At 45.3% G+C, this 24,975-nt stretch overlaps 1 protein-coding gene across 3 annotated transcripts in view; it reads right to left on the reverse strand.

Annotated features, from left to right (window-relative positions):
- Positions 1–6,035: 6,035 nt before the first annotated feature.
- Positions 6,036–24,975, reverse strand: part of RBCK1 (RANBP2-type and C3HC4-type zinc finger containing 1) — a 41,358-nt gene continuing 22,418 nt past the window's right edge. For all 3 annotated transcript variants that reach the window (XM_032219022.1, XM_032219020.1, XM_032219021.1), the window contains exons 8-15: positions 24,737–24,888; positions 22,497–22,670; positions 20,336–20,496; positions 18,853–18,964; positions 15,949–16,128; positions 11,697–11,795; positions 9,578–9,721; positions 6,036–6,972 (exon numbers count right to left, since the gene is read on the reverse strand). In XM_032219022.1, the coding sequence (XP_032074913.1) occupies positions 6,892–6,972; positions 9,578–9,721; positions 11,697–11,795; positions 15,949–16,128; positions 18,853–18,964; positions 20,336–20,496; positions 22,497–22,670; positions 24,737–24,888 (1,103 nt within the window). In that variant the 3' untranslated portion in view covers positions 6,036–6,891. The remainder of the gene's footprint in view (positions 6,973–9,577; positions 9,722–11,696; positions 11,796–15,948; positions 16,129–18,852; positions 18,965–20,335; positions 20,497–22,496; positions 22,671–24,736; positions 24,889–24,975) is intronic.

Consider the following 24,975-nt stretch of genomic DNA (forward strand, 5'->3'; position numbering starts at 1 on the left):
TAAAAATCAACCCGGATCACCCAGTTTGAAGGGCAGAGAAAACTTCCCCAAAGGAAAAAAAATAAAAGCTTTCCTTTCCCTGCATGAATAATTCTCAAGAAGGCGGCTCATCTAATCCATAATTTCCCCACTGCAAACGCCTCTCTCACAAGTGTCCTTACCCAACCTTCGCTACCTTGGACAGACGAGTTCTCGGCTACCTTGGAAGCGACCGGAGCAGAAAGCTCCTAAGAGCCACGCTTCCCAGCACTCCCGATACCCGAGCCAAGATCCGCTCACTTTGACAACCTTCCACATTGCATTGACCCAAGAGCAGAGCATTGAGGTGGACAGTTGCGGAGTCCTGCTGCGTCCTTCAAGCTGAAACTCAAGATGTCCTTCAGAAACCACAGCTTCCACGAAACGCCAAGGGCCACGTCCTGGAGACTTCACCTCTGGGTGTTTTTTCTTTCAAAACCGTTTGCATTGAATTCTCCTCTGTGCCCGAGACTTACGGCTTCTTCCGGAGAAGCCACCAGGACACCCACAACGAGTTGTCCTTCTCATGCCCCTTGTGGGCCTTCTCTTCTGGACGAGCTCGGGGCTGGTGGCGGAAGGTCCGCGCCTTCCTCCAAGGGGTTGGATTGTGTTTGCGTGGTTCTGAAGACCACTTGATAACCCAAGAAGCTAGGTTGGACTTCAGCCTCTGCTTTGCCTTGAAGATGAAGTAGTTGTTCAGATGTTTCTAGGCCAGGGGTGTCAAATTCATGTCCCCATCCGGCCCACGGGCCACTTAAACCTGGCCCGCTGGGCCAGCCGGAAAATAGCAAAGGACTGGCCCATGGTGCCTCTGCTAGTGAAAACAGGATGGGGGTGACTCACACACACCGTTTTCGGCCTGGATGGCTTCTTGCAGCACTTTGCCAGCCAAAATGGAGCACCGGGGGGGCACAGCAGGGTGCTACAAGAGGTATTCCCCCCCCCCCCAAGCAGGCCCGTGGAGAACTACAGTTGTGATCCGGTTTTGGAAGAAATCCAGTTTGACACCCCTGTTCTAGGCAGACGGACCATGAGTCCCCCAACGTTTTTGACAACGGGTTTTGGACTGTACCATCCCACTGAAAGGGGAGAGGAGCATAGGTAGACGTTCCCCAACGGTTTGGATTGAAAACCTGGTGTCATATCATAAGAAGCAGGCATGGTGTGGTGCCATCCGAGCAATCAGTGACAAAAAAGGGTGTCAACCCCCAACGTTGTCATAGTGAGAGAAGGGGGGGGAGGAGTGCATTCCACACATACTGACGGCTGAAGTCGGATCTCAGATTACTGCAGCAGGCTTGGGAGGGGTGCACCTCATAGGGGAATGTGATTTATGACACAGACTGAGGGGAGGGGAGGAACAAGGGTAAAGTTCAGCTATAACTCAAACAAAGCTTACATCTGACTGTCTGTAAGGCTTCCTAAAAATGCCCTAATTGATTCATGAGTATCGAGCCAAGTTTCAATACAAAACCCAGTCATTTATTAGGAGCAGCACTAGGCAAGATCTGTTCGCAGCCAAGTCCAAGCCTCATTTGAGTTATAGCTGAACCTTACCCCTGTTCCTCCCCTCCCCTCAGTCTGTGTCATAATTCACATTCCCCTATGAGATGCACCCCTCCCAAGCCTGCTGCGGTAATCTGAGATCCAACTTCAGCCGACAGTATGTGTGGAATGCACAACCCCCCTTTCTCTCCCTATGACAACGTTGGGAGTTGACAAAGGGGACGGAAAAATCCAGGTTGTGGCACAAAGATGGCTGTGAAATCCCTGACCACGTTGTTGTTTTTTAAAAAGCACTTTACAAAAATGATTTCTAAAAGAAGAAGAGAATTAACTTAAGGCAGGAAAGGGCTCGCTCAACTTTTGGGGGCGGTACTCTAATGATGTCTCTTTTGTTAAAAAGTTATTTGCTTCTGCGAAGAAGGAAAATTTGAGCGCTAAACATCGCTTCTAACCCCAGGAAACACGCAGCGATCCCCTTCAGAGAAATCCCCCTTCATCGTATTTCCTAAGAAATACCGTCTCAAGCACTTGTTTTTATTTATTCGTCCAGCGCAAAGTACCAATTCAGGGAAAAGAAAATCAGAATGTGGCGGGGAGCCCCTCAGGGACCTCATGAACACATTCCGAGGTCCTCCATTCAGCGTCGGTAAGCAGAATCTAGCCACCTTGATTTTTGGCGGATTGTGTGAAGGATCCCTTTCCTTCCTGCCGACACCTGGCGTCCTATCCCTAGAAAACTAGCGTTTCCGAGAGGCGAACGGGAGGAAAAAAACTAAATAGGAATAATTTGGAGTCTGCAGTCTAGAAAAATTGGCCTGGGATTTTGCTGCTTATTTGCACTTCTGTTGGAGAGGAAAGGACAGCCATTTGATGAGGAATGGGCCTGCCCCACCAGTGGATTAACTGGGTCCCCATTGCTGCTGGGAAGTGGGGAGCAGAGAAGGTTTTTTCCTTATTCTGTGTCTCGTGAACGAAGCGACAGGCAGCAGCGTTAGCTGTAATCGCCAACTGGTGGCATCTTTCCACGTTCACACAATCCCAGGTTTTTGAACGCAGCAGCGGTGACCCTTGGAAACCCACAAAATTAACGTGTCCCACCGGTCCAGATCATCTCACTCACCTGTTGTATCCTTAACTTTCACCCTTTACCTGCGGGCGGACAGGTAACGGAGCGCAGAGGTCGGGTTCAGCGTAGAGAAACGTGGATTGCAACAGCCCCTTCGGTCGGGCATCCCGGGCAGCGTGGCTCTCTTGTATACTCACGTATGTAATGTAACTTGTAGATTTGCACAGGGCTTGTAATTGTGTACATGGAATAAATGCGATACTAACTTAACTAAAGCTGTTGGCAAGGAGGGTCCCGAATGCTCTTTAAATCAGTTTTTTTCTTTCTTTCTTTCCTTGCTCTGCGTGGGCTGAGTGGCTCTACGACAGGGGTGAAATTTTACGCCTCTCAGACAGGGTTCGCAATTTGGGAGTCCTCCTGGACCCACAGCTGACCTTAGAACTTCATTTGTCGGCTGTGACCAGGGGGGGCATTTGCCCAGGTTCGCCTGGTGCACCAATTGCGTCCCTACCTGAACCGGGAGGCACTCGCAACAGTCACTCTTGCCCTCGTGACCTCAAGACTGGACTACTGCAATGCGCTCTACATGGGGCAGCCCTTGAAGAGCGTTCGGAGACTTCAGCTTATCCAGAACGCAGCCGCGCGAGCGATTGTGGGTGCACCTCGGTACACCCACGTTACACCTATCCTCCGCGAGCTGCACTGGTTACCGATTGGTCTCCGGATACGCTTCAAGGCGCTAGTCGTCACTTATAAAGCCCTTCCTGGTATTGGACCTGGGTACTTGAGAGACCGCCTCCTGCCAATTACCTCCCAAAGACCCATTAGATCGCACAGATTAGGCCTCCTCCGGGTTCCGTCTACCAGCCAATGCCATCTGGCTACTACCCGGGGGAGGGCCTTCTCTGTAGCAGCTCCGGCCCTCTGGAATGAACTCCCCGCAGGGATTCGGACCCTCACCTCTCTCCAGGCCTTCCGGAAAGCCGTTAAGACCTGGCTGTGCCGGCAGGCCTGGGGTTGATGAGTTCCCTTCCCCTCTTGATTGTGTGTCTGTTGGTTATTTTAAATACTTGTATTTGTAGTTCTAATGTTTCCCTTCCCCTCTTGGGTTTGTGAGCCACCCTGAGTCCCGCTGGGAATAGGGCGGCATATAAATAAAACGAAACCTAAAGCCAACAATCCTAGCACGCCAGGGCCCTCTGGCCGCAGAAAAATTACACTATCGAAGAAATAGCAATCATTCTTAGACTTATATGCCACTTTACAGCCCTCTCTAAGTGGTTTAAATTCAACATATTGCCCCAATTTGTGTCCTCATTTTACCCACCTCCGAAGGATGGAAGGCTGAGTCAACCTTGAGCCTGTGTGAGTTATGTTGCACAACGAAAAGAAGGACCAGGGGGTGACTTGACAGCAGTCAATCCAATATCTCTCGGGATGCCCCAAAGAAGAGGGGCTCAAGCTATTCTATTCTCCAAAGCTCCTGAAGGCAGAACAAGAAGCAACGGACGGAAACTAATCAGGGAGAGAAGCAACCTAGAAGTAAAGAGGAAACTTTCTGACAGAACAATCAACCAGTGGAACGACTTGCCTCCAGAAGTTGTAAATGCTCCAACATTGGAAGTTTTTAAGAAGAGATTGGACAACTGTTTGTCTGAAGTAGTGTAGGGTTTCCTGCCTAAGCAGGGGGTTGGCCTAGAAGACCTCCAAGGTCCCTTCCAACTCTGTTATTCTATTCTGTCCTTTGGCGAGTTGTCCCACAAGTTGGACATGGTAGGGTAGCTGTGACGAATCGGCCATGGCAAGTTAGAATAGAATAACAGAGTTGGAAGGGAACTTGGATGTCTTCTAGTCCAACCCCCTGCCTAGGCAGGAAACCCTACACCGTTTCAAACAAATGGCTATCCACCATCTTCTTAAAGACTTCCAGTGTTGGGGCATTCACAACTTCTGGAGGCAATTTCTGTTCCACTGATTAATTGTTCTCACTGTCAGGAAATTTCTCCTCAGTTCTAAGTTGCTTCTCTCCTTGATTAGTTTCCACCCATTGCTTCCTGTCTTACCTGGCCGCGGGAGAGGAATTACACTGACATCAAATAAACGGTGGGATAGAATCCTTAAAGAAAGGATGCCCAAGGAAGGGGCAAATCGAAATGTCAATGAAAAGATTAAAATCATTGTAAAAATTCGTTTAAATCCTTGAATTGTTGAATTGGCATGCAGTGAGTTATCCTGCACAGTGAAAAGAAGGACCAGGGGAAACACGATGAGAGTCAATCCAATATTTCAGGGGTTGCCCCAAAGAAGAGGAGGATCCACCTATTCTCCAAAGCACCTGAGGGCAGGACAAGAAGCAATGGGTGGAAACTAATCAAGGAGAGAAGCAACTTAGAGCTAAGGATTAATTTCCTGACAGTTAGAACAATTAGTCAGTGGAACAACCCACCTCCAGAAGTTGTGAATGCCCCAACACTGGAAGTCTTTAAGAAGACGTTGGATAGCCATTTGTCTGAAATGGGTTGGACTAGAAGACCTCCAAGGTCCCTTCCAACTCTTCAATTTCTATTTCTATTATTTCTAATCCTATTCGGTTCTAGTTCTATTCTACTCTTTTCTGCATTCTGTTCTATTCTAATTCTATTCCTATTCCATTCCTGTTCCATTTCATTCTATTCTTTATTCTATTACTTATTCTATTCTATTACTTATTCTATTCTATTACTTATTCTATTCTATTCCTTATTCTATTCTATTCTTTATTCTATTCTATTCCTTATTCTATTCTATTCTTTATTCTATTCTATTCTTTATTCTATTCCTTATTTTATTCTATTCTTTATTCTATTCTATTTCTTATTCTATTCTATTACTTATTCTATTCTTTATTCTATTCTATTCTTTATTCTATTCCTTATTCTATTCTATTCTTTATTCTATTCCTTATTCTATTCTTTATTCTATTCTATTCCTTATTCTATTCTATTCTTTATTCTATTCTATTCCTTATTCTATTCTATTCTATTTCTTATTCTATTCTATTCCTTATTCTATTCTATTCTTTATTCTATTCTATTCCTTATTCTATTCTATTCTTTATTCTATTCTATTCCTTATTCTATTCTATTCTTTATTCTATTCTATTCCTTATTCTATTCTATTCTTTATTCATTCTATTCTATTCCTTATTCTATTCTATATTCTATTCTATTCATTCTATTCTATTCCATGTTTTCTATTCCAATTCCTTGCCTCTGACTGCACCCGTCCCACCATTCAAATACCCCCGGGTGGACCCAAAGTGCCTTTTCAAGAGACAACTAAACTTCGCTTTTCCGTGAAGACATTTCACTTCTCATCCAAGAAGCTTCTTCTGTTCTTCTTCAGTTCTTCTTCCACAGATCCCACCTCATACAATTTCAAGTAATAAAATTCACAAAATGATGCGTTGTTGTTGTTTTTTTAAACACATTTTTAGCAATTCTGCCGCTTTAATTCCCCGCCCTCCGTATGCTACAAAATCCTATCTCAGGAAAATACGACGTCCATCAACTTGAGGGTCCGTTCGGCAGGCTTTTCACACCCCTTAAAAATATTCTGTGCTACTTCATCTTCAATTTCAGAAACTAGATTTATGGAGGGGGAGGGAATATAGGAGAGGTGACACCCCCCCCACCCCCCTCAACTGCAAAGCTCCCATCTGATGCCGATTCGGCCTCAAATCACAGAAGTGACCTAAAGACGCAACAGAAAGTGGGAACATCCTTAGAGCAAGGGGGGGAAAAACGGACGACGGGCCAAGGATCCCCGCTCCGTCATACCAATAAAAAGGAGAATATTGTGGTTCGTTTCGTAAATCGAAAACAGGACTCGGAAGTCTGGTTCGAATGAAATGAAGGACATCTGGTAAAGTCCAAGATCCAAGGTTGAAAGATGGACCAGAAAGATGGCGAGAAAAGATAAAACAGCCACTGCTTTCTACGAAAAAAGACGAAGCAGAGCAGAACCAACCAACGGGTCAAGTTCCAGGCACAACCAACACAGGGCTGGGGGGCTGAAAAGGCGCCCCCCCCCCTTCAACCAACCCTGAGGCTGCAGACGTCCTTGGCTCCATCACCACTTCGGTGGAGACGGAGGTGAGTTGTCCCAAGACGGGAGTGGTAGAGAACTTGGTCACGCAGCAGAAGACCTGTGCAATTGTCCAAAGGTTCCCCTTCCGGCCATCGTCCGGGGTCTCCGTCCTTCTTCTTGCAAATGAAAAGGACTGCCTGGAAAAGTCCCGATTTTTCAGGAATCTCCTCCCATCAATGGCAGTTCTGGCAATTCGGATGGCAGGAGATGCCGTCCACTTTGCAACGGCAGCCCCCGCTGATGTCACCCAAGCCCTGGAGGGAAAGAAGCACGGAGCGTGAAAAGGGGGGAGGGGGAACTCAATTTTGCACCCTTCCCCAGGAGGTGTTAGAACAATGAGGCGGGTGCAGACAGATGAATAGAATTGGAATTGGAATTGAATTAGAATGGAATGGAATGGAATTAGAAGAGAATAGAAAATAGAGTAGAATATAATAGAATAGGAATAGAATAGGAATTGAGTTAGAATAGGAACAGAATTAGAATGGAATTAGAATAGAGAATAGAATAGAAAATAGAGTATAATAGAATAGGAATAGAATAGGAATTGAGTTAGAATAGAGAATAGAATAGAATATAATAGAAAATAGAATAGAAAATAGAGTAGAATATAATAGAATAGGAATAGAATAGGAATTGAGTTAGAATAGAATAGGAATTGAATTAGAATGGAATGGAATTAGAATAGAGAATAGAATAGAATAGAAAATAGAGTAGAATATAATAGAATAGGAATTGAGTTAGAATAGGAATTGAATTAGAATGGCATGGAATGGAAATAGAATAGAATAGAATAGAAAATAGAGTAGAATAGAAAATAGAGTAGAATATAATAAAATAGGAATAGAATAGGAATTGAGTTAGAATAGGAATAGAATAGAATAGGAATTGAATTAGAATGGCATGGAATGGAAATAGAATAGAATAGAAAATAGAGTAGAATAGAAAATAGAGTAGAATATAATAAAATAGGAATAGAATAGAATAGGAATTGAGTTAGAATAGAATAGGAATTGAATTAGAATGGAATGGAATTAGAATAGAGAATAGAATAGAAAATAGAGTAGAATATAATAGAATAGGAATAGAATAGAATAGGAATTGAATTAGAATGGCATGGAATGGAAATAGAATAGAATAGAATAGAAAATAGAGTAGAATATAATAAAATAGGAATAGAATAGAATAGGAATTGAGTTAGAATAGGAATAGAATAGAATAGGAATTGAATTAGAATGGCATGGAATGGAAATAGAATAGAATAGAAAATAGAGTAGAATAGAAAATAGAGTAGAATAGAAAATAGAGTAGAATAGAAAATAGAGTAGAATATAATAAAATAGGAATAGAATAGGAATTGAGTTAGAATAGAATAGGAATTGAATTAGAATGGAATGGAATTAGAATATAGAATAGAATAGAATAGAAAATATAGAATATAATATAATAGGAATAGAATAGGAATTGAATTAGAATGGAATTAGAATAGAATAGAATAGAAAATAGAGTAGAATATAATATAATAGGAATAGAATAGAACAGGAATTGAGTTAGAATAGAATAGGAATTGAATAGGAATGGAATGGAATTGGAATAGAATTAGAATAGAACAGAACAATGCAGAATACAGTAGAATACAACTAGAACTGAATAGAAATAGAAGTAATAGAAATGGAATTGAATAGAAGAGTTTGAAGGGATCTCGAGGCAATCCTTGACTTACGACCTGGAACCGGGGCTGTTATAATTATCGTAAAGTTGCGGCTGTTAAAACTGCATCCAATTTCATCCCCTTTGTTTGGGGTCTTTTTGCAGTGATTGTTAAGCAAATGCTGCCGTCATTAGATTGAGCCCTATTTCCTCTGGGACTCAATCAAATGAGTCTAAATCTAAATCTAAAAAATCAAGAGGAAAAAAAATCTCTTGATTTTTTAAAATATACTACTAGCTGATAACCCGCTGTTGTGCTTGGGTATTTATTTATCCTAATCCTGTATTAGCCAGGATACCTAATGTTGGATTTTTCCCCCTTACCAGAGGGAAATCCCTTGTGGAGTACTGTGAAGCCGTTACCATGACAACTCCACTGCGCTGTACAGTAGAAGCCATTTTACGGCAGTACAGGAGAAGCCATTTTAAGACACAACAGGCTGTATCTTATCAGAACTCACACCCCTCGGGGTGTTAGGGTGTCTTAGCCCCCACAGTATTTGTAAGTCATCTGTGTACCAAGGTTGGTTGAAACTGCTCGAGGCGTTCCAGAGTTATGCTGGAACATATACACACACACAGCCATTTTTATATAGATAGATAGATACGGTAGTCCTCAAGTTACAGCCACAATTCGGCCCAAAATTCCTATTGCTAAACCAGACAGTTGTCGCACCCAAGTTTAAGACCCCATTTGCCAGAGTTGTCAAGCTTTGTTGTCTGGGGGATTCTGGGAGTTGAAGTCCACCCATCTTTAAATTGCTGAGATTGGGAAATCTTGATCTAATCCAACCCTCTACAATATGTAGAATGCATAAAATTACACACACACACACAAACACACACACACACACACACACACACTGGTGCAGTGGCCTAGAGGTGGAGCTCTTGCCTCACAATCAGGAGGCTGTGTGTTCGATCCTAGGTAAAGGCAGATATTTCTCTCTCTGGGCACAATGAGAATGTATCTGCTGAACAAAACTCCGCATTGGTGACAGGAAGGGCAATGGGCCAGTAAGCACTCTGTTAGCTCCATTCAGTTGGCCACACCCACCCCGATGCAAGGGATTCTGGGGTCATTAAAAGACAAAAATAAACAAATAAATAAAATTAGACACACAGTTTCTACCCTCCGTCAATACATACCGCTGGTCCCCAGCGTGGCCCTTTGGTCACCCAGCAAATCTCCGTGTGGCAGACGGTGCAGCGTATCCAGTCGCAGCCATCCTTCTTCTGGACGATGATCCTGCAGGTGGGGCAGTACATGGCCTCCCCATCCTTCACCAGTTTCTGAAAAAGGGAGCACAGCCGTTCACAACGCCCGCCTCCTCCTAGTGGCACCAGGAAGGGTGGGGGGAGGGCTTCTAGAGAGCTTAGTTTGGTCTAGTGGCTGAGGCACCAGGCTAGAAACCAGGAGACGGTGAGTTCTAGTCCTGCTTTAGGCATGAAAGCTGGCTGAATGACTTTGGCCCAGTCTCCCACATGGTGGTTGTGGGGGGAAAGGTGTATTTTCTGCCTTGAGTTGTTTATAAAACATAAGCGTGGGAGAGAGATAACATAAAAAGATAGATGATAGAGATTAAATAGATAACGATAGAGAGATGATAGATAGAGATATATATGTCTTTGTTGGTAAATATAAATTCAATAGATAGATAGATGATAGATAGATAGATAGATAGATAGATAGATAGATAGATAGATAGATAGATAGATAGAAAGATAGATAGATACATACATAGATACATAGATAGATAATAGAGAGGTAGGAAGAGAGAGAGATGGTAGATAATAGATAGGAATAGAGATGAAGAAAGAGAGATAAAAGATAAGAGTTAAGAGAAGTATGAGAGAGTAGATAGATAGATAGATCTATAAATGAGAGAAGAGATAGATGAGAGATAAGAGACATCATAGATATAGATAGATGATAGATAGATAGATAATACACAACAGGAAGAGAGATAATAGATAATAAAGCTAGAAATAGATAGAGATGAATAGATAGATAATTGATAGGTAGGTAGGTAGACAGAGAGGTAGATAGAACATAATAGAGAGATAGGGAGAGAGGATAGATAATAGAAAGATTAGGAATAGATAGAGATGAATAGATGATAGCTAGCTAGCTAGCTAGCTAGCTAGCTAGCTAGCTAGCTAGATAGATAGATAGATAGATAGATAGATAGATGATAGATAGATAGATAGATAGATAGATAGATAGATAGATAGATAGATAGATAGATAGGAGATGATTGATAGATAGATAGATAGATAGATGATAGATAGATAGATAGATAGATAGATAGATAGATAGATAGATAGATAGATAGATAGGAGATGATAGATAGATAGATAGATAGATAGATAGATAGATAGATAGATAGATAGATAGATAGATAGGAGATGATAGATAGATAGATAGACAGACAGACAGACATAGATGAGAGATAGATAAGATATCATAGATAGATTAGAGAGTAGATAGATGATAGATAATAGATAACATGAAGAGAGAGATGATAGATAATAGATAATAGATAGGTATAGATAGAGATGAATAGATAGATAATAATTGGTAGGTAGGTAGATAGAACATAATAGAGAGGTAGGAAGAGAGAGAGAAGATAGATAATAGAAAAATAGGTATAGATAGACATGAATAGATAGATGAGAGAGAGAGACAGACAGAGAGAGAGAATACATAATAGAGAGGAAGAGAGAAAGATGATAGATAATAGAAAGATAATAGAGAGATAGGAATAGATAGAGATGAATAAAAATAGACAGACAGACAGATGGCTAGATAGAGACGGATGATAGGGTTAGGGTTTGACAGACAGATCCTAGAGGGAAAGTCTTTTTCTACAAATTACATTTAGGACCCATATTTATATCTACCTAACCCACCAGAGCAGGCATGCAGGCGGGGGGATGGTGGTGTTACAAGTCCCCCCTCTGCTAAGGAGCTCCATCTGGTGGGACCAAGGAGAATGGCCTTCTCCGTGGGGGCTCCCTCCCCACCCCAACTTCACTGCGCTTTCAAAAGGACCCCAAAGATCTGGTTTTGCCAGTGGCCCCGGGAACCCCACGGGGATACGGAGCCCATCAAGTGGCCGTTTTGATTGTCTTCACCAGCAGGAGTTTGGAATTTATAAGGGAGGGGTATTTCTTAAGCTCTCCCGAGGTTGCCACAAGTTGGGCCCCTCCTATAAACTTTCTTGTTTGGTCATCAAAGGGTTCCCTGGCGCCCTGCCATTCTCACCAGCAGCACCTCCGTGGTCTGTTGTGCCGCGTGGTCATTCACCGCTCGTATCTGGAGATCGTCCTGGTATTCCTTGCAGTTCATGTTTTCGTGAATAGCCTGCGGAGGAAAACACGACTTGGACATGACCTGATCCATCATCCAGCCGAGGTTAATTTATTTATTTTTTGTCCCAGCTCCCCAAACACTGACAAACTTTCAAAGATTCCTTTATTAGGATTGCTGGCAGCCCCGCCAAAAATTTGTCTCTCGCCGCAGGCTAACAAGTCCGTCCGGCATGGAGATGAAAAGTTATCTGCCACATCTATTCATCTCCGCCCCTGCCTTTTATCCCCAGAGCTAGGGAGGGGCTTTGCTAGCAGTGGTGGCTCTTCCATTCCAAGGACTGGCCCATAGATTTCCACTGCTCTCCTCTCCTCTGCCACATCTATTCCTCTCCGCCCCCTGACTTTGATCCCCAGAGCTAGGGAGGGGCTTCGCTAGCAGTGGTGGCTCTTCCGTCCCAAGGACCGGCCCATAGATTTCCACTGCTCTCCTCTCCTCTGCCACATCTATTCCTCTCCGCCCCCTGACTTTGATCCCCAGAGCTAGGGAGAGGTTTTGCTAGCAGCAGTGGCTCTTCCGTCCCAAGGACCGGCCTATAGATTTCCACTGCTCTCCTCTCCTCTGCCACATCTATTCATCTCCAACCCCCCTGCCTTTGATCCCCAGAGCTAGGGAGGGGCTTTGCTAGCAGCAGTGGCTCTTCCGTCCCAAGGACCGGCCCATAGATTTCCACTGCTCTCCTCTCCTCTGCCACATCTATTCATCTCCAACCCCCCTGCCTTTGATCCCCAGAGCTAGGGAGGGGCTTTGCTAGCAGCAGTGGCTCTTCCGTCCCAAGGACCGGCCCATAGATTTCCACTGCTCTCCTCTCCTCTGCCACATCTATTCATCTCCGCCCCCTGACTTTGATCCCCAGAGCTAGGGAGGGGCTTTGCTAGCAGCGGTGGCTCTTCCGTCCCAAGGACCGGCCTATAGATTTCCACTGCTCTCCTCTCCTCTGTGCATCCACGCTTCAGGCACTGGACCCAGCTGTTCCTTCCAAATTCTGTTCTTTTTTGTTCTATTCTCCCCCTGCTCATCCAATTCCTGCCAGTTTATATGTTTTATCCTCTAGCCCCCTAATCCTCTTCGTTGCCCTTCTCTGCACTCTTTCCAGAGCCTCAACATCTTTTTTGTATTGTGGTGACCAAAACTAAATGCAGTATTTCAAGAGCGGCCTTAGCAAGTGGTATTAACCCTTCACGTGATCTTGATTCTCTCCCTCTGTTGGTGCAGCATTGCGTTGGCCTTTTTGCCAGCTGCATCACACATCTGGCTCCTATTTAAGCCATCGTCCACTAGGACCCCAAGATCCCTCTGACAGTGACTGCAATTGAGCCACGTTTCGCCTAAATCTGTCCCTGTACATTTGGTTTTTCTTGCCTAGGTGTAAAAGCTTAGTAACTCAAACAGTCCTTCTGCGCAGGACTGGCAGGGTGTCCACTCCAAAGAAGGAACACGGCCAGTGGTGAAATTCATTTTTTTTTAACTACAGGTTCTGCAGGCGTGGCTTGGTAAGTGTGGCTTGGTGGGTGTAGCAGAGATTTAGAGATTTAGAGATTTATTAATATTTGTAGGCCGCCCTTTTCCCTGAGGGGACTCAGGGCGGCTCACATAAAATAGGGGAAGGGGAGATACAGACATTAAGATAAGACATATAATAAAATAATAAACAACATACATTCATCATTCGGGAGGGGAATTATCCTTGTCCCCAGGCCTGACGGGCGAGCCAGTTCTTCAAGGCTGTGCGGAAGGCCTGGACGGTGGCGAGGGTGCGAATCTCTACGGGGAGCTCGTTCCAAAGGGTCGGGGCTACTACTGAGAAGGCCCTCCTCCTTGTAGTTGCCAGCCGACACTGGCTGGCCGATGGTATACGGAGGAGGCCTAATCTATGTGATCTTATTGGTCGCAGGGATGTAATTGGCAGAAGGCGGTCTCTCAAGTATCCAGATCCACTGCCATGTAGGGCTTTATGGGTGACTAATAGCACCTTGAAGCGCATCCGGAGATCGACAGGTAGCCAGCGCAGCTCGCGGAGGATAGGTGTTATGCGGGTGAACCGAGGTGCACCCACAATCACTCGCGCGGGCCGCATTCTGTACTAGCTGAAGTCGCCGGATGCTCTTCAAGGGCAGCCCCATGTAGAGCACGTTGCAGTATTCCAGCCTAGAGGTCACAAGGGCCCGGGTGACTGTTGTGAGAGCCTCCCGATTCAGGTAGGGTCGCAACTGGCGCACCAGGCGAACCTGGGCGAATGCCCCCCTGGTCACAGCCATTAAATGGTGGTCAAACGATAGCTGTGAGTCCAGGAGGACTCCCAAGTTGCGAACCCTCTCTGAGGGAGAAGGATACTGCAAAATCTCCATTCCCTCCCCACTCTGGGGCCAGCCAGAGGTGGCATTTGCTGGTTTTCTGAACTACTCAAAATTTCCACTACCGGTTCTCCAAACTACTCAAAATTTCCGCTACCTGTTCTCCAAACTACTCAAAATTCGGTTCTCCAAACTACTCAAAATTTCCGCTACCGGTTCTCCAAACTACTGAAAATTTCCGCTGCCGGTTCTCTGAACTACTCAAAATTTCTGCTACCAGTTCTCCAAACTACTCAAAATTCGGTTCTCCAAACTACTCAAAATTTCTAATGCCGGTTCTCCGAACTACTCAAAATTTCCGCTACCAGTTCTCTAAACTACTCAAAATTCATTCTCCAAACTACTCAAAATTTCCGCTACCAGTTCTCCAAACTACTCAAAATTCGGTTCTCCAAACTACTCAAAATTTCCGCTACCGGTTCTCCGAACTACTCAAAATTTCCGCTACCAGTTCTCCAAACTACTCAAAATTTCTGCTACCAGTTCTCTAAACTACTCAAAATTCATTCTCCAAACTACTCAAAATTTCTACTGCCGGTTCTCCGAACTACTCAAAATTTCCGCTACCATTCTCCAAACTACTCAAAATTTTCGCTACCAGTTCTCTAAACTACTCAAAATTCATTCTCCAAACTACTCAAAATTTCCGCTACCAGTTCTCCAAACGACTCAAAATTCGGTTCTCCAAACTACTCAAAATTTCCGCTGCCGGTTCTCTGAACTACTCAAAATTTCTGCTACCAGTTCTCCAAACTACTCAAAATTCGGTTCTCCAAACTACTCAAAATTTCTACTGCCGGTTTTCCGAACTACTCAAAATTTCCGCTACCAGTTCTCCAAACTACTCAAAATTTTCGCTACCAGTTCTCTAAACTACTCAAAATTCATTCTCCAAACTACTCAAAATTTCCGCTACCAGTTCTCCAAACTACTCAAAATTCGGTTCTCCAAACTACTCAAAATTTCCGCTACCGGTTCTCCGAACTACTCAAAATTTCCGCTACCAGTTCTCCAAACTACTCAAAATTTCCGCTACCAGTTCTCTAAACTACTCAAAATTCATTCTCCAAACTACTCAAAATTTCTGCTACCAGTTCTCCAAACTACTCAAAATTCGGTTCTCCAAACTACTCAAAATTTCTGCTACCGGTTCTCCAAACTACTCAAAATTCGGTTCTCCAAACTACTCAAAATTTCTGCTACCGGTTCTCCAAACTACTCAAAATTCGGTTCTCCAAACTACTCAAAATTTCTGCTACCAGTTCTCCAAACTACTCAAAATTCGGTTCTCCAAACTACTCAAAATTTCTGCTACCGGTTCTCCAAACTACTCAAAATTCGGTTCTCCAAACTACTCAAAATTTCTGCTACCAGTTCTCCAAACTACTCAAAATTCGGTTCTCCAAACTACTCAAAATTTCTGCTACCAGTTCTCCAAACTACTCAAAATTCGGTTCTCCAAACTACTCAAAATTTCTGCTACCGGTTCTCCGAACTACTCAAAATTTCCGCTACCAGTTCTCCAAACTACTCAAAATTTTCGCTACCAGTTCTCTAAACTACTCAAAATTCATTCTCCAAACTACTCAAAATTTCCGCTACCAGTTCTCCAAACGACTCAAAATTTGGTTCTCCAAACTACTCAAAATTTGGTTCTCCAAACTACTCAAAATTTCCGCTACCGGTTCTCCAAACTACTCAAAATTCGGTTCTCCGAACTACTCAAAATTTCCGCTACCGGTTCTCCAGAACCTGTCAGACCCTGCTGGATTTCACCCCTGGTCACAGCTCACCTGACACAGCAGGCAGTTCGGTTTGTGGCACACCGGGCAGTGAAATTCGTTCACGTCGTCTTCGTAAAAGCACCAACCCCTGCAGTCGGTGGTTTTGCAGTGGAAACTCGACCGGCTGCGATTCTCCGCGATGGACATCCCCAAGTCCAGAAAGTGCTGATATTCTTCCTCCGTTAGTAGCTACAGACAAAATGGAGAAGGCTTTAGAGAAGATCTTTAGGGCAGCAGTCCCGAACCTTTTGGGCACCAGGGAGCAAAACCGTGGAGAAAGGTTTTTCCGTGGACCGGAGGGGAATGGTTCTGCATGCTGCCTGCATCCCATAGCAGGGGCTTCACTTGTTTATCTGGACTTGTTCTGACCCAGCTCCCCAAGCACCACAAACCCTCTGTAGTTGAAGCAATGATTCCTTTATGAGGAGCAGCCCCGGCTAAAAGTTTCTGTCTCACCGCAGGCTAAGAAGTCTGTCCGTCCGGGAGATGAATAGTTGTCTGCCACATCCATTCATCTCCGCCCCCTGCCTTTGATCCCCAGAGCTAGAGTGGGGCTTCGCTAGCAGCGGTGGCTCTTCCAGCTCAAGCACCGGCCCATAGATTTCCACTGCTCTCCTCTCCTCTGCCTTCTGCGCATTCTCACGGCAGGCACTGGACCCAGCTGTTCCTCCTCTTCTTCATCAGCCACCTGTAGATCTCTCTCTCTCTCTCATCTCTCTCTCTGTCCTATCTCTATCTATCTATCTATCTATCTCTCTCTCATCTATCTATCTCTCATCTCTCCCTCTTTTTTCTCTTTCTCTTGCTCATCTATTTCTCATCTCTCTCTCTCTCTCTCTGTCCTATCTCTATATCTATCTATCTATCTATCTATCTATCTATCTATCTATCTATCTATCTATCTATCTATCTCTATCTCTCTCTCTCATCTATCTATCTATCTATCTATCTATCTATATCTCTCTCTCTCATCTATCTATCTATCTATCTATCTATCTATCTATCTATCTATCTATCTATCTATCTATCTATCTATCTATCTATCTATCTATCTATCTATCTATATCTCTCTCTCTCATCTATCTATCTATCTATCTATCTATCTATATCTCTCATCTATCTATCTATCTATCTATCTATCTATCTATCTATCTATCTATCTATCTATCTATCTATATCTCTCTCTCTCATCTATCTATCTATCTATCTATCTATATCTCTCATCTATCTATCTATCTATCTATCTATCTATCTATCTATCTATCTATCTATCTATATCTCTCATCTATCTATCTATCTATCTATCTATCTATCTATCTATCTATCTCTATTGCTCTCATCTATCTATCTCTCATCTCTCTCGCTCTGTCCTATATCTATCTATCTATCTATCTATCTATCTATCTATCTATCTATCTATCTATCTATCTATCTATCTCTATCTCTCATCCATCTATCTATCTCTCTCTCATCCATCTATCTATCTATCTATCTCTTATCTATCTATCTATCTATCTATCTATCTATCTATCTATCTATATCTATCTCTCTCATCTATCTCTCCTCTCTCTGTCATCTATTTATCTATCTATCTATCTATCTATCTATCTATCTATCTATCTATCTATCTATCTATCTATCTATCTCTATCTCTCATCTATCTCTCATCTCTCCCTCTCCTTTTTCTTTCTCTTGCTCATATATCTCTCATCTCTCTCTCTCTCTGTCCTATCTATCTATCTATCTATCTATCTATCTATCTATCTATCTATCTCTATCTCTCATCCATCTATCTATCTATCTCTCTCTCATCCATCTATCTATCTATCTATCTCTTATCTATCTATCTATCTATCTATCTATCTATCTATCTATCTATATCTATCTATCTCATCTATCTCTCCTCTCTCTCTGTCATCTATTTATCTATCTATCTATCTATCTATCTATCTATCTATCTATCTATCTATCTATCTATCTATCATCTCTATCTCTCATCTATCTCTCATCTCTCCCTCTCCTTTTTCTTTCTCTTGCTCATATATCTCTCATCTCTCTCTCTCTCTGTCCTATCTATCTATCTATCTATCTATCTATCTATCTATCTATCTATCTATCTATCTATCTATCTCTATCTCTCATCCATCTATCTATCTATCTCTCTCTCATCCATCTATCTATCTATCTATCTCTTATCTATCTATCTATCTATCTATCTATCTATCTATCTATCTATATCTATCTCTCTCATCTATCTCTCCTCTCTCTCTGTCATCTATTTATCTATCTATCTATCTATCTATCTATCTATCTATCTATCTATCTATCTATCTATCTATCTATCATCTATATCTCTCATCTATCTCTCATCTCTCCCTCTCCTTTTTCTTTCTCTTGCTCATATATCTCTCATCTCTCTCTCTCTCTGTTCTATCTATCTATCTATCTATCTATCTATCTATCTATCTATCTATATCTCTCATCTATCTCTCATCTCTCCCTCTCCTTTTTCTTTTTCTCTTGCTCATCTATCTCTCATCTCTCTGTCCTATCTCTATCCATCCATCCATCCATCCACCCACCCACCCACCCACCTATCTATCTCTATCTCATTTAGCTCTCTCTCTCATCTCTCTCTCTCTCATCTCTCCCTCTCCTATTCCCCCCCTTCTCTCTCTGTCCCTCCTCCCTCTTTCTAAATGAAGTGCTTCAAATCAAGCACCACCTGTATGTTCTCCAACCTAAGTGGTCCAGATGATGCTAAACTACAAGTCCCAGCATCCTTCATCATGGTATTAGGTGTTGGGAGTGATGCTGGACTACAACAGAGCTTCTATTGTAGGTAGTGGTGAGGAACGTTAAGGCTAGAAGTAGGGAAGAAACGCTGGTCTTGAGGCCCACCTGGATACTCACCGCTTTGATCTCACGGTCCAGCAGCTGCCATGGACAGGAGTAGTTGTCATCAATGTAGGGGCACTTGACCTCCGGTTCCGGGCTGTTCAGGATGGTCCCCCTCAAGCAGTCCCTGAGGATGGAGGGAGGAAGCACAGAACCCATTATCCTCACACTCAACCACTCCTAGAACGTCCACACAACTCTGATGCGGCCGCGAAGAACTTTGTACACTTGGACAATTTATAGAAGAAACTATTTGCAGCTGAGGTCGAAGTGTGGGGTCCTGGGTGTTCTGTGAGCTTGACGCTAGCACTGATGATGTTACCTAGATTGGTAATGAGACGTCTACAAGAAAACATTGAGCGAAGAGACAGCACCCCATAGTTGTCTCCTCCTCCCCTTCCTGCTCCTCCTCTCTGCAAACCCCACTCCATTTCAAGTTCATCTCCCAGTTAGCTATCATTCAAGAGAAATCTAAGAACAGAGATAGGAAGTAGCAGGTCCCATACTAGGGAGACCAGTTACGTAAAGCCACCTTAGATGTCTCCTAAGACCATCAAGAGATCACCAAGGTAGGAAGTAGCACTTTTAATGCTAGGATGACCAGTTATACAAAGCCACCTTAGATGGCTCCTAAGACCATCAAGGGATCACCAAGTTAGGAAGTAGCACTTCTCATGCTAGGATGACCAGTTATACAAAGCCACCTTAGATGTCTCCTAAAACCATTAAAGATCACAAAGGGTAGAAACTAGCACTTCTCATGCTAAGGAGATCGGTTATGTAGACTCATCTTCGATGAATCCTAAAACCAACAAGAGATCACCAAGGTAGGAACTAGCGATTCTCATCCTAGGATGACCATTTATATAAACTCATCTTAGATGTCTCCTTAAACCTTGAAAGATCACAAAAAGTAGAAACTAGTATTTCTCATGCTAAGGAGATCGGTTATATAGATTCATCTTAGATGTCTCCTAAGACCTTCAAGAGATCACCAAGGTAGGAAATAGCAATTCCCATCCTAGGATGACCAGTTGTACAAAGCCACCTTAGATGTCTCCTAAGACCATCAAGAGATCACCAAGGTAGGAAATAGCAATTCCCATCCTAGGATGACCAGTTATACAAAGCCACCTTAGATGTCTCTTAAGACCATCAAGAGATCACCAAGGTAGGAACTAGCGATTCTCATGCTAGGATGACCAGTTATACAAAGCCATCTTAGATGTCTCCTTAAACCTTGAAAGATCACAAAAGGTAGAAACTAGCACTTCTTATGCTAAGGAGATCGGTTATGTAGACTCATCTTCGATGTCTCCTAAGACCATCAAGAGATCACCAAGGTAGGAAGTAGCAATTCCCATCCTAGGATGACCAGTTGTACAAAGCCACCTTAGATGTCTCCTAAGACCATCAAGAGATCATCCGGGTGCCCTCCTCTGCCTTATGACCGGGCCTTGATAAGAAGCCCTGAGCGTGTTTTGCAACCAAGGCTCACTTGCAGAAGGAATGGAGACATTCTCGTAGGGTGACTCCCTCGCCAGGCTCCAGGTTCATGAAGCAGATGGGGCACTGAATGGCTTCCTTAGAAAGCACCAAGTTCTGGTTGTCCCACTGCAGGAGTTGCTTGTAGTTTCTCTCTTTCTCTTCTTCCTCCACCTGGAACCAGAGAGAGGAAAGCAGAGCGTTAAGGTTTTGTTCTGACGTAGGCTTCACCTAATCCCGAAGCCGACTCCTTGTCCCAACAAAACTCCTTTTTACGAAGCTCATGTGAATTTCCTCTCGTTCACATCCAGCAAAGTCCCGGCAAACCGTCTTTCAAGGGTGAATTTACAAGCACAGACCTTATCAGGCTTGGAGAGCTGCCAGGCCGATATCTTCCAAACGCCACGCTGTGCAAGGAAATTCTTGGCAAAGGACTCTTTGAGAGTCACAAACAAATCTTCACACTAATTAAGCGAACTGATGGTCTCCTGCAAACTCCACTCCCCTTTCGCTCCTCTTTATTCCCTATGGGAGGGGCCATTCATCGTCCACCTGTGGCCTTACTCCCAAGTCGGCCCTTGTTCCTTAGCTGTTCCCTTCCTCTGGGAACTCTGCATATGTGCACACTGGGAACAGGCTCCAGCTGTTCTTCTGCCCCACTGATATCCAACTCCGAAGGCAGCTGATAACTGGCATATGGCTCTGGCCCCATCTCTGCCCCCGACACAGAGCCCTTGTCCAAGCTTTCCCCAGATTCCAGGACTGGCCCATCTTCCTCCCCAACCTCCTCCCTGTCCGAGTCTGCCACCAGCTCCACTGGCGGGCCACAACTGGTTTCTTACCTGTGTGTCTTTTTAGGCGTGTGGCTTTTACGGCCTAGATCACGGATCTCCAACCTTGGCAGCTTTAAGCCTGGCGGACTTCAACTCCCAGAATTCCACAGCCGGCTGTGGAATTCTGGGAGTTGAGATCCGCCAGGCTTAAAATTGCCAAGGTTGGAGACTCCTGGCCTACATTACCTGTGAAGTCTGAAGAGGCCGTGGGCCATTCCCTCCTCCAGCCAATAAGGATCAGATAGACAGACAGACAGATGGACAGATAGATAGACAGGCAGAGACAGACAGACAGACAGACAGACAGACAGACAGACAGACAGATAGATAGATAGATAGGCAGGCAGGCAGGCAGGCAGGCAGGCAGGCAGGCAGGCAGACAGACAGACAGACAGACAAATAGATAGATGAGAGAGAGATGGATGAGAGAGATAGGATGGATAGATGATAGATATAGATAGATGATAGATAGATAGATAGATAGATAGATAGATGATAGATAGATAGATGATAGATAGATAGATAGATAGATAGATAGATAGATAGATAGATAGATAGATAGATAGATAGATAGATAGATAGATAGGCAAGACAAATAGATAGATGAGAGAGAGATGGATGGATGGATGGATGGATGGATGGATGGATGGATGGATGGATGGGAGAGAGGAGAGATAAGTAGATTAGAGAGATTAGAGATGAGAGAGATGAGAGATGGATGAGAGAGATAGGATGGATAGATCGATAAGATGGATGGATGGATGGATGGATGGATGGATGGATGGATGGATGGATGGATGGATGGATAGATAGATAGATAGATAGATAAGGGAGAGAGAGGAGAGATAAATAGAGATGAGAGAGAGGGGGATGAGAGAGAGAAAGGATAGAGAGAGACAGAGAGAGATAGCATAGAGACAGAGAGAGACAGAGATATGAGAGACAGATGAGATAGATGAGAGAAAGAGATAGACAGAGATAGATCTGATTGATACAGACTGAAAGACATGGAGAGACAGAGAGAGGGAAATAGTGAGAGACAGAGAGACAGATAATCTCAGAGAGATGAGACTTAGACATATATCCCGCTTCACAGTGCTTTCCAGTCCTCTCTAAGCGATTTACAGAGTCAGCATCTCTTGCCCCCAACAATCTGGGTCCTCATTATACCGACCTCGGAAGGATGGAAGGCTGAGTCAACCTTGCGCTGGTCAGGATCGAACCGCTGGCAGTGGGCAGAGTTAGCCTGCAATGCTACCTCCTAACCACTATGCAGCACCAGGGCTCTTCAAATCAACCCCCCCCTCCACCCCGATGTGGCTGGCCAGGTCCACCTCTCACCTGCCGGTACTGGCGGGTGGCCTCCAAATCCCTCTGAAACCATTCCTCCTCTTCCGCATCCAGCTTGTAGTCTTCCGGGACGACGTAGTTCAAGGGCCGATCGTCGCAGCACATTTCACATCCGGGGCGTGACGGCTTGTTGATAAACGTACAGCTCCGGCACTCCCAACCAACCTAGGAAGCCACGCGGGCAGGCGGGGGGGCAAAGTAAGGGGGATGCGGGAGACAAGCAGGCAGCCCGCTTAGAAGGATGAGAGTTGGAAGGGACCTTGGAGCAGGGGTGGGTCTCAAAAATTTTTTTACTACCAGTTCGGTGGGCGTGGCTAGATGGGGGGCATGTGACTGAGTGGGCGGGGCCAACTTAACGTCACTCACGCACACTCAGTCGCATGATTCCCCACCGTGGCACGACAAAACCACGGTCCACTAAAGCGCGCCCGATTAAAGCGCGTCGCTGACGTCATCAGCAGGGCAACAACAGCGAGCGCGGAGAAAAAAGGGCGCTTTAAAAAGCGCTTTGAAAGCAAGCCGATTCACGTTAAGGTAAGGGTTAGGTTTAGGTTTAGGGTTAGGGTTAGGTTAAGGGTTAGGGTTAGGTTTAGGGTTAGGTTAAGCGTTAGGGTTAGGTTTAGGGTTAGGTTAAGGGTTAGGTTTAGGGTTAGGTTAAGGGTTAGCGTTAGGTTTAGGGTTAGGTTTAGGGTTAGGTTTCGGGGGGTTAGGTTTCGGGGGGTTAGGTTTAGGTGTTAATTTTTGCTTTAGCGCTCACAGCGTGCTTTTTTCGTCGCACTGTGATGACGTCAGGTACGCGGTTTCGTCGAGCGCGCTTTAGTCGAACGCGGTTTTGTGGTGGAACCATTCCCCACCACCTCCAAGCCACGCCCACCGAAGCGGTGGTGAAAAGTTGGGGGGCCGCCAGTCCAGGGCGCTGTCTTTTTTTTGGGGGGGGGAGCCTTTATTTTGTTCCGTGGGCTCCCTGAGAGACAGCTTCTCTTTCTGGCCCACCAGCAGAGAACAAGGGTGCTATCTGGGGGTCCCCTTCCCTCAGTCTCCGCACCGCTGCCCGCCGGCAACTTGACTCCGTGCAGAGTGGGCTGCGGAGGGTGCCATAAGCCAGGTTGATCAGGGCGGCGTGCTGCTCCGAGAAGCCGCACTTGGCTGACTCCCAGCTGTGGTCGGCGACTGAAGTGGTCCGGGGGCGAGCGCGGCAGGGCCAGGAAACGCTGCCGGAGCCAGAACAGGTCCAGGAAGAAGATGTGCGGGCAGCCCAGCCCCCTGAAGAGTTCCGCTTAGGGCTCCAGCAGCTGCAGAGCGCAACACGAGGGGCAGAAGCTGGGCCCCGCCGTCCCTGAACCCAGCAGGACAACGCGGCTCCAGCAGCAGCAGTGCCGGGCCGCCTTGGATCAGACAGCCATGCGCACAACACCTGCTGTCACATCTGCTCTGGCAGCTGGGCAGGCAGCCGCCCCGTCCCCACTCTAATCCCAGGCTGAGAGAACCGGTACGGGGGCATGGCCAGCCTGGATTGCTGGCTGGTTCCAACGACTAGGCCACCAAGTTACTACCGGTTTGGCCGGTAGTAACCGGCCGGTAGGAACCCACCTCTGCCTTGGGGGTCTCGTACCGAGTCCCCCAACCTTTCTGGGTTGAAGGTCTGGAGCCGCAAGGGGAGGAGGGCAAGAGAGGATGGTTTTGTGGGAGGGGCAGGCGGGTGTGAGTATGCACACCCTCGTTCCTCGCACAAGTGGGGTTGAGGGCTCCCCCGTGCACCACCACCCAGCCACTCGTACAGCCTGTGTACGAATAGGCTGCTGTCTGGTAGTGGGTCACGGCCCATAGGTTGGGGACTCCTGTTCTAAACCAACCCCCTTGCTTGAGCAGGAGATCCTATGCCCTTGATGGCAATTCTGTGGCACGCATGCCACAAGTGGCACACGGGGCCAACACGCAATCTGGAAGTTCGGGAACAGGGAAGCCTCCTGAAGCCTCTGGAGGGAGAAAAACGGACCTACGGGGCCCACTGTTGGAAAATGGGTTTCCGGCCTCCGGAGTGCGTACGGGGGGGGACTGTTTTCACCCTCCCCAGGCTCTAAGAAAGCCGTGCACACATGCATGGGGCAGTGGGTGGGGGGTCACGCACACATGAGCAAGAGGCATGGAACGGGGAGGGCATTAAATTATGGGGGTGGGCACGTGACATCTTCTTAATCTCTACATCACCCGCTTTCTTGAATGTCTCCTACCTTAGGGGGCTCGGCGGGGAGGGTCACCCCACAGCCGCTGCCCTCCTCGTGCACGTCCAACATCAGGGAGGGCTCCGACGGCGTTGAGAAGCCCGAAGAGGTTGAGTCGCCAGCTCCCCGAGGCAACAGGACCCCTTCTCTAATGCCCAACTCTGACGACGAGACACAAGGGAGAGAAAGGAAAGATGTCACCATGTGTTCTGACCCAGGCTTCCCAAAAGCACGAACCCCGATAAAAC

The sequence above is a fragment of the Thamnophis elegans genome, chromosome 5 (genome assembly GCF_009769535.1).
Source record: "Thamnophis elegans isolate rThaEle1 chromosome 5, rThaEle1.pri, whole genome shotgun sequence".
Taxonomy (NCBI): Eukaryota; Metazoa; Chordata; class Lepidosauria; order Squamata; family Colubridae; genus Thamnophis; species Thamnophis elegans.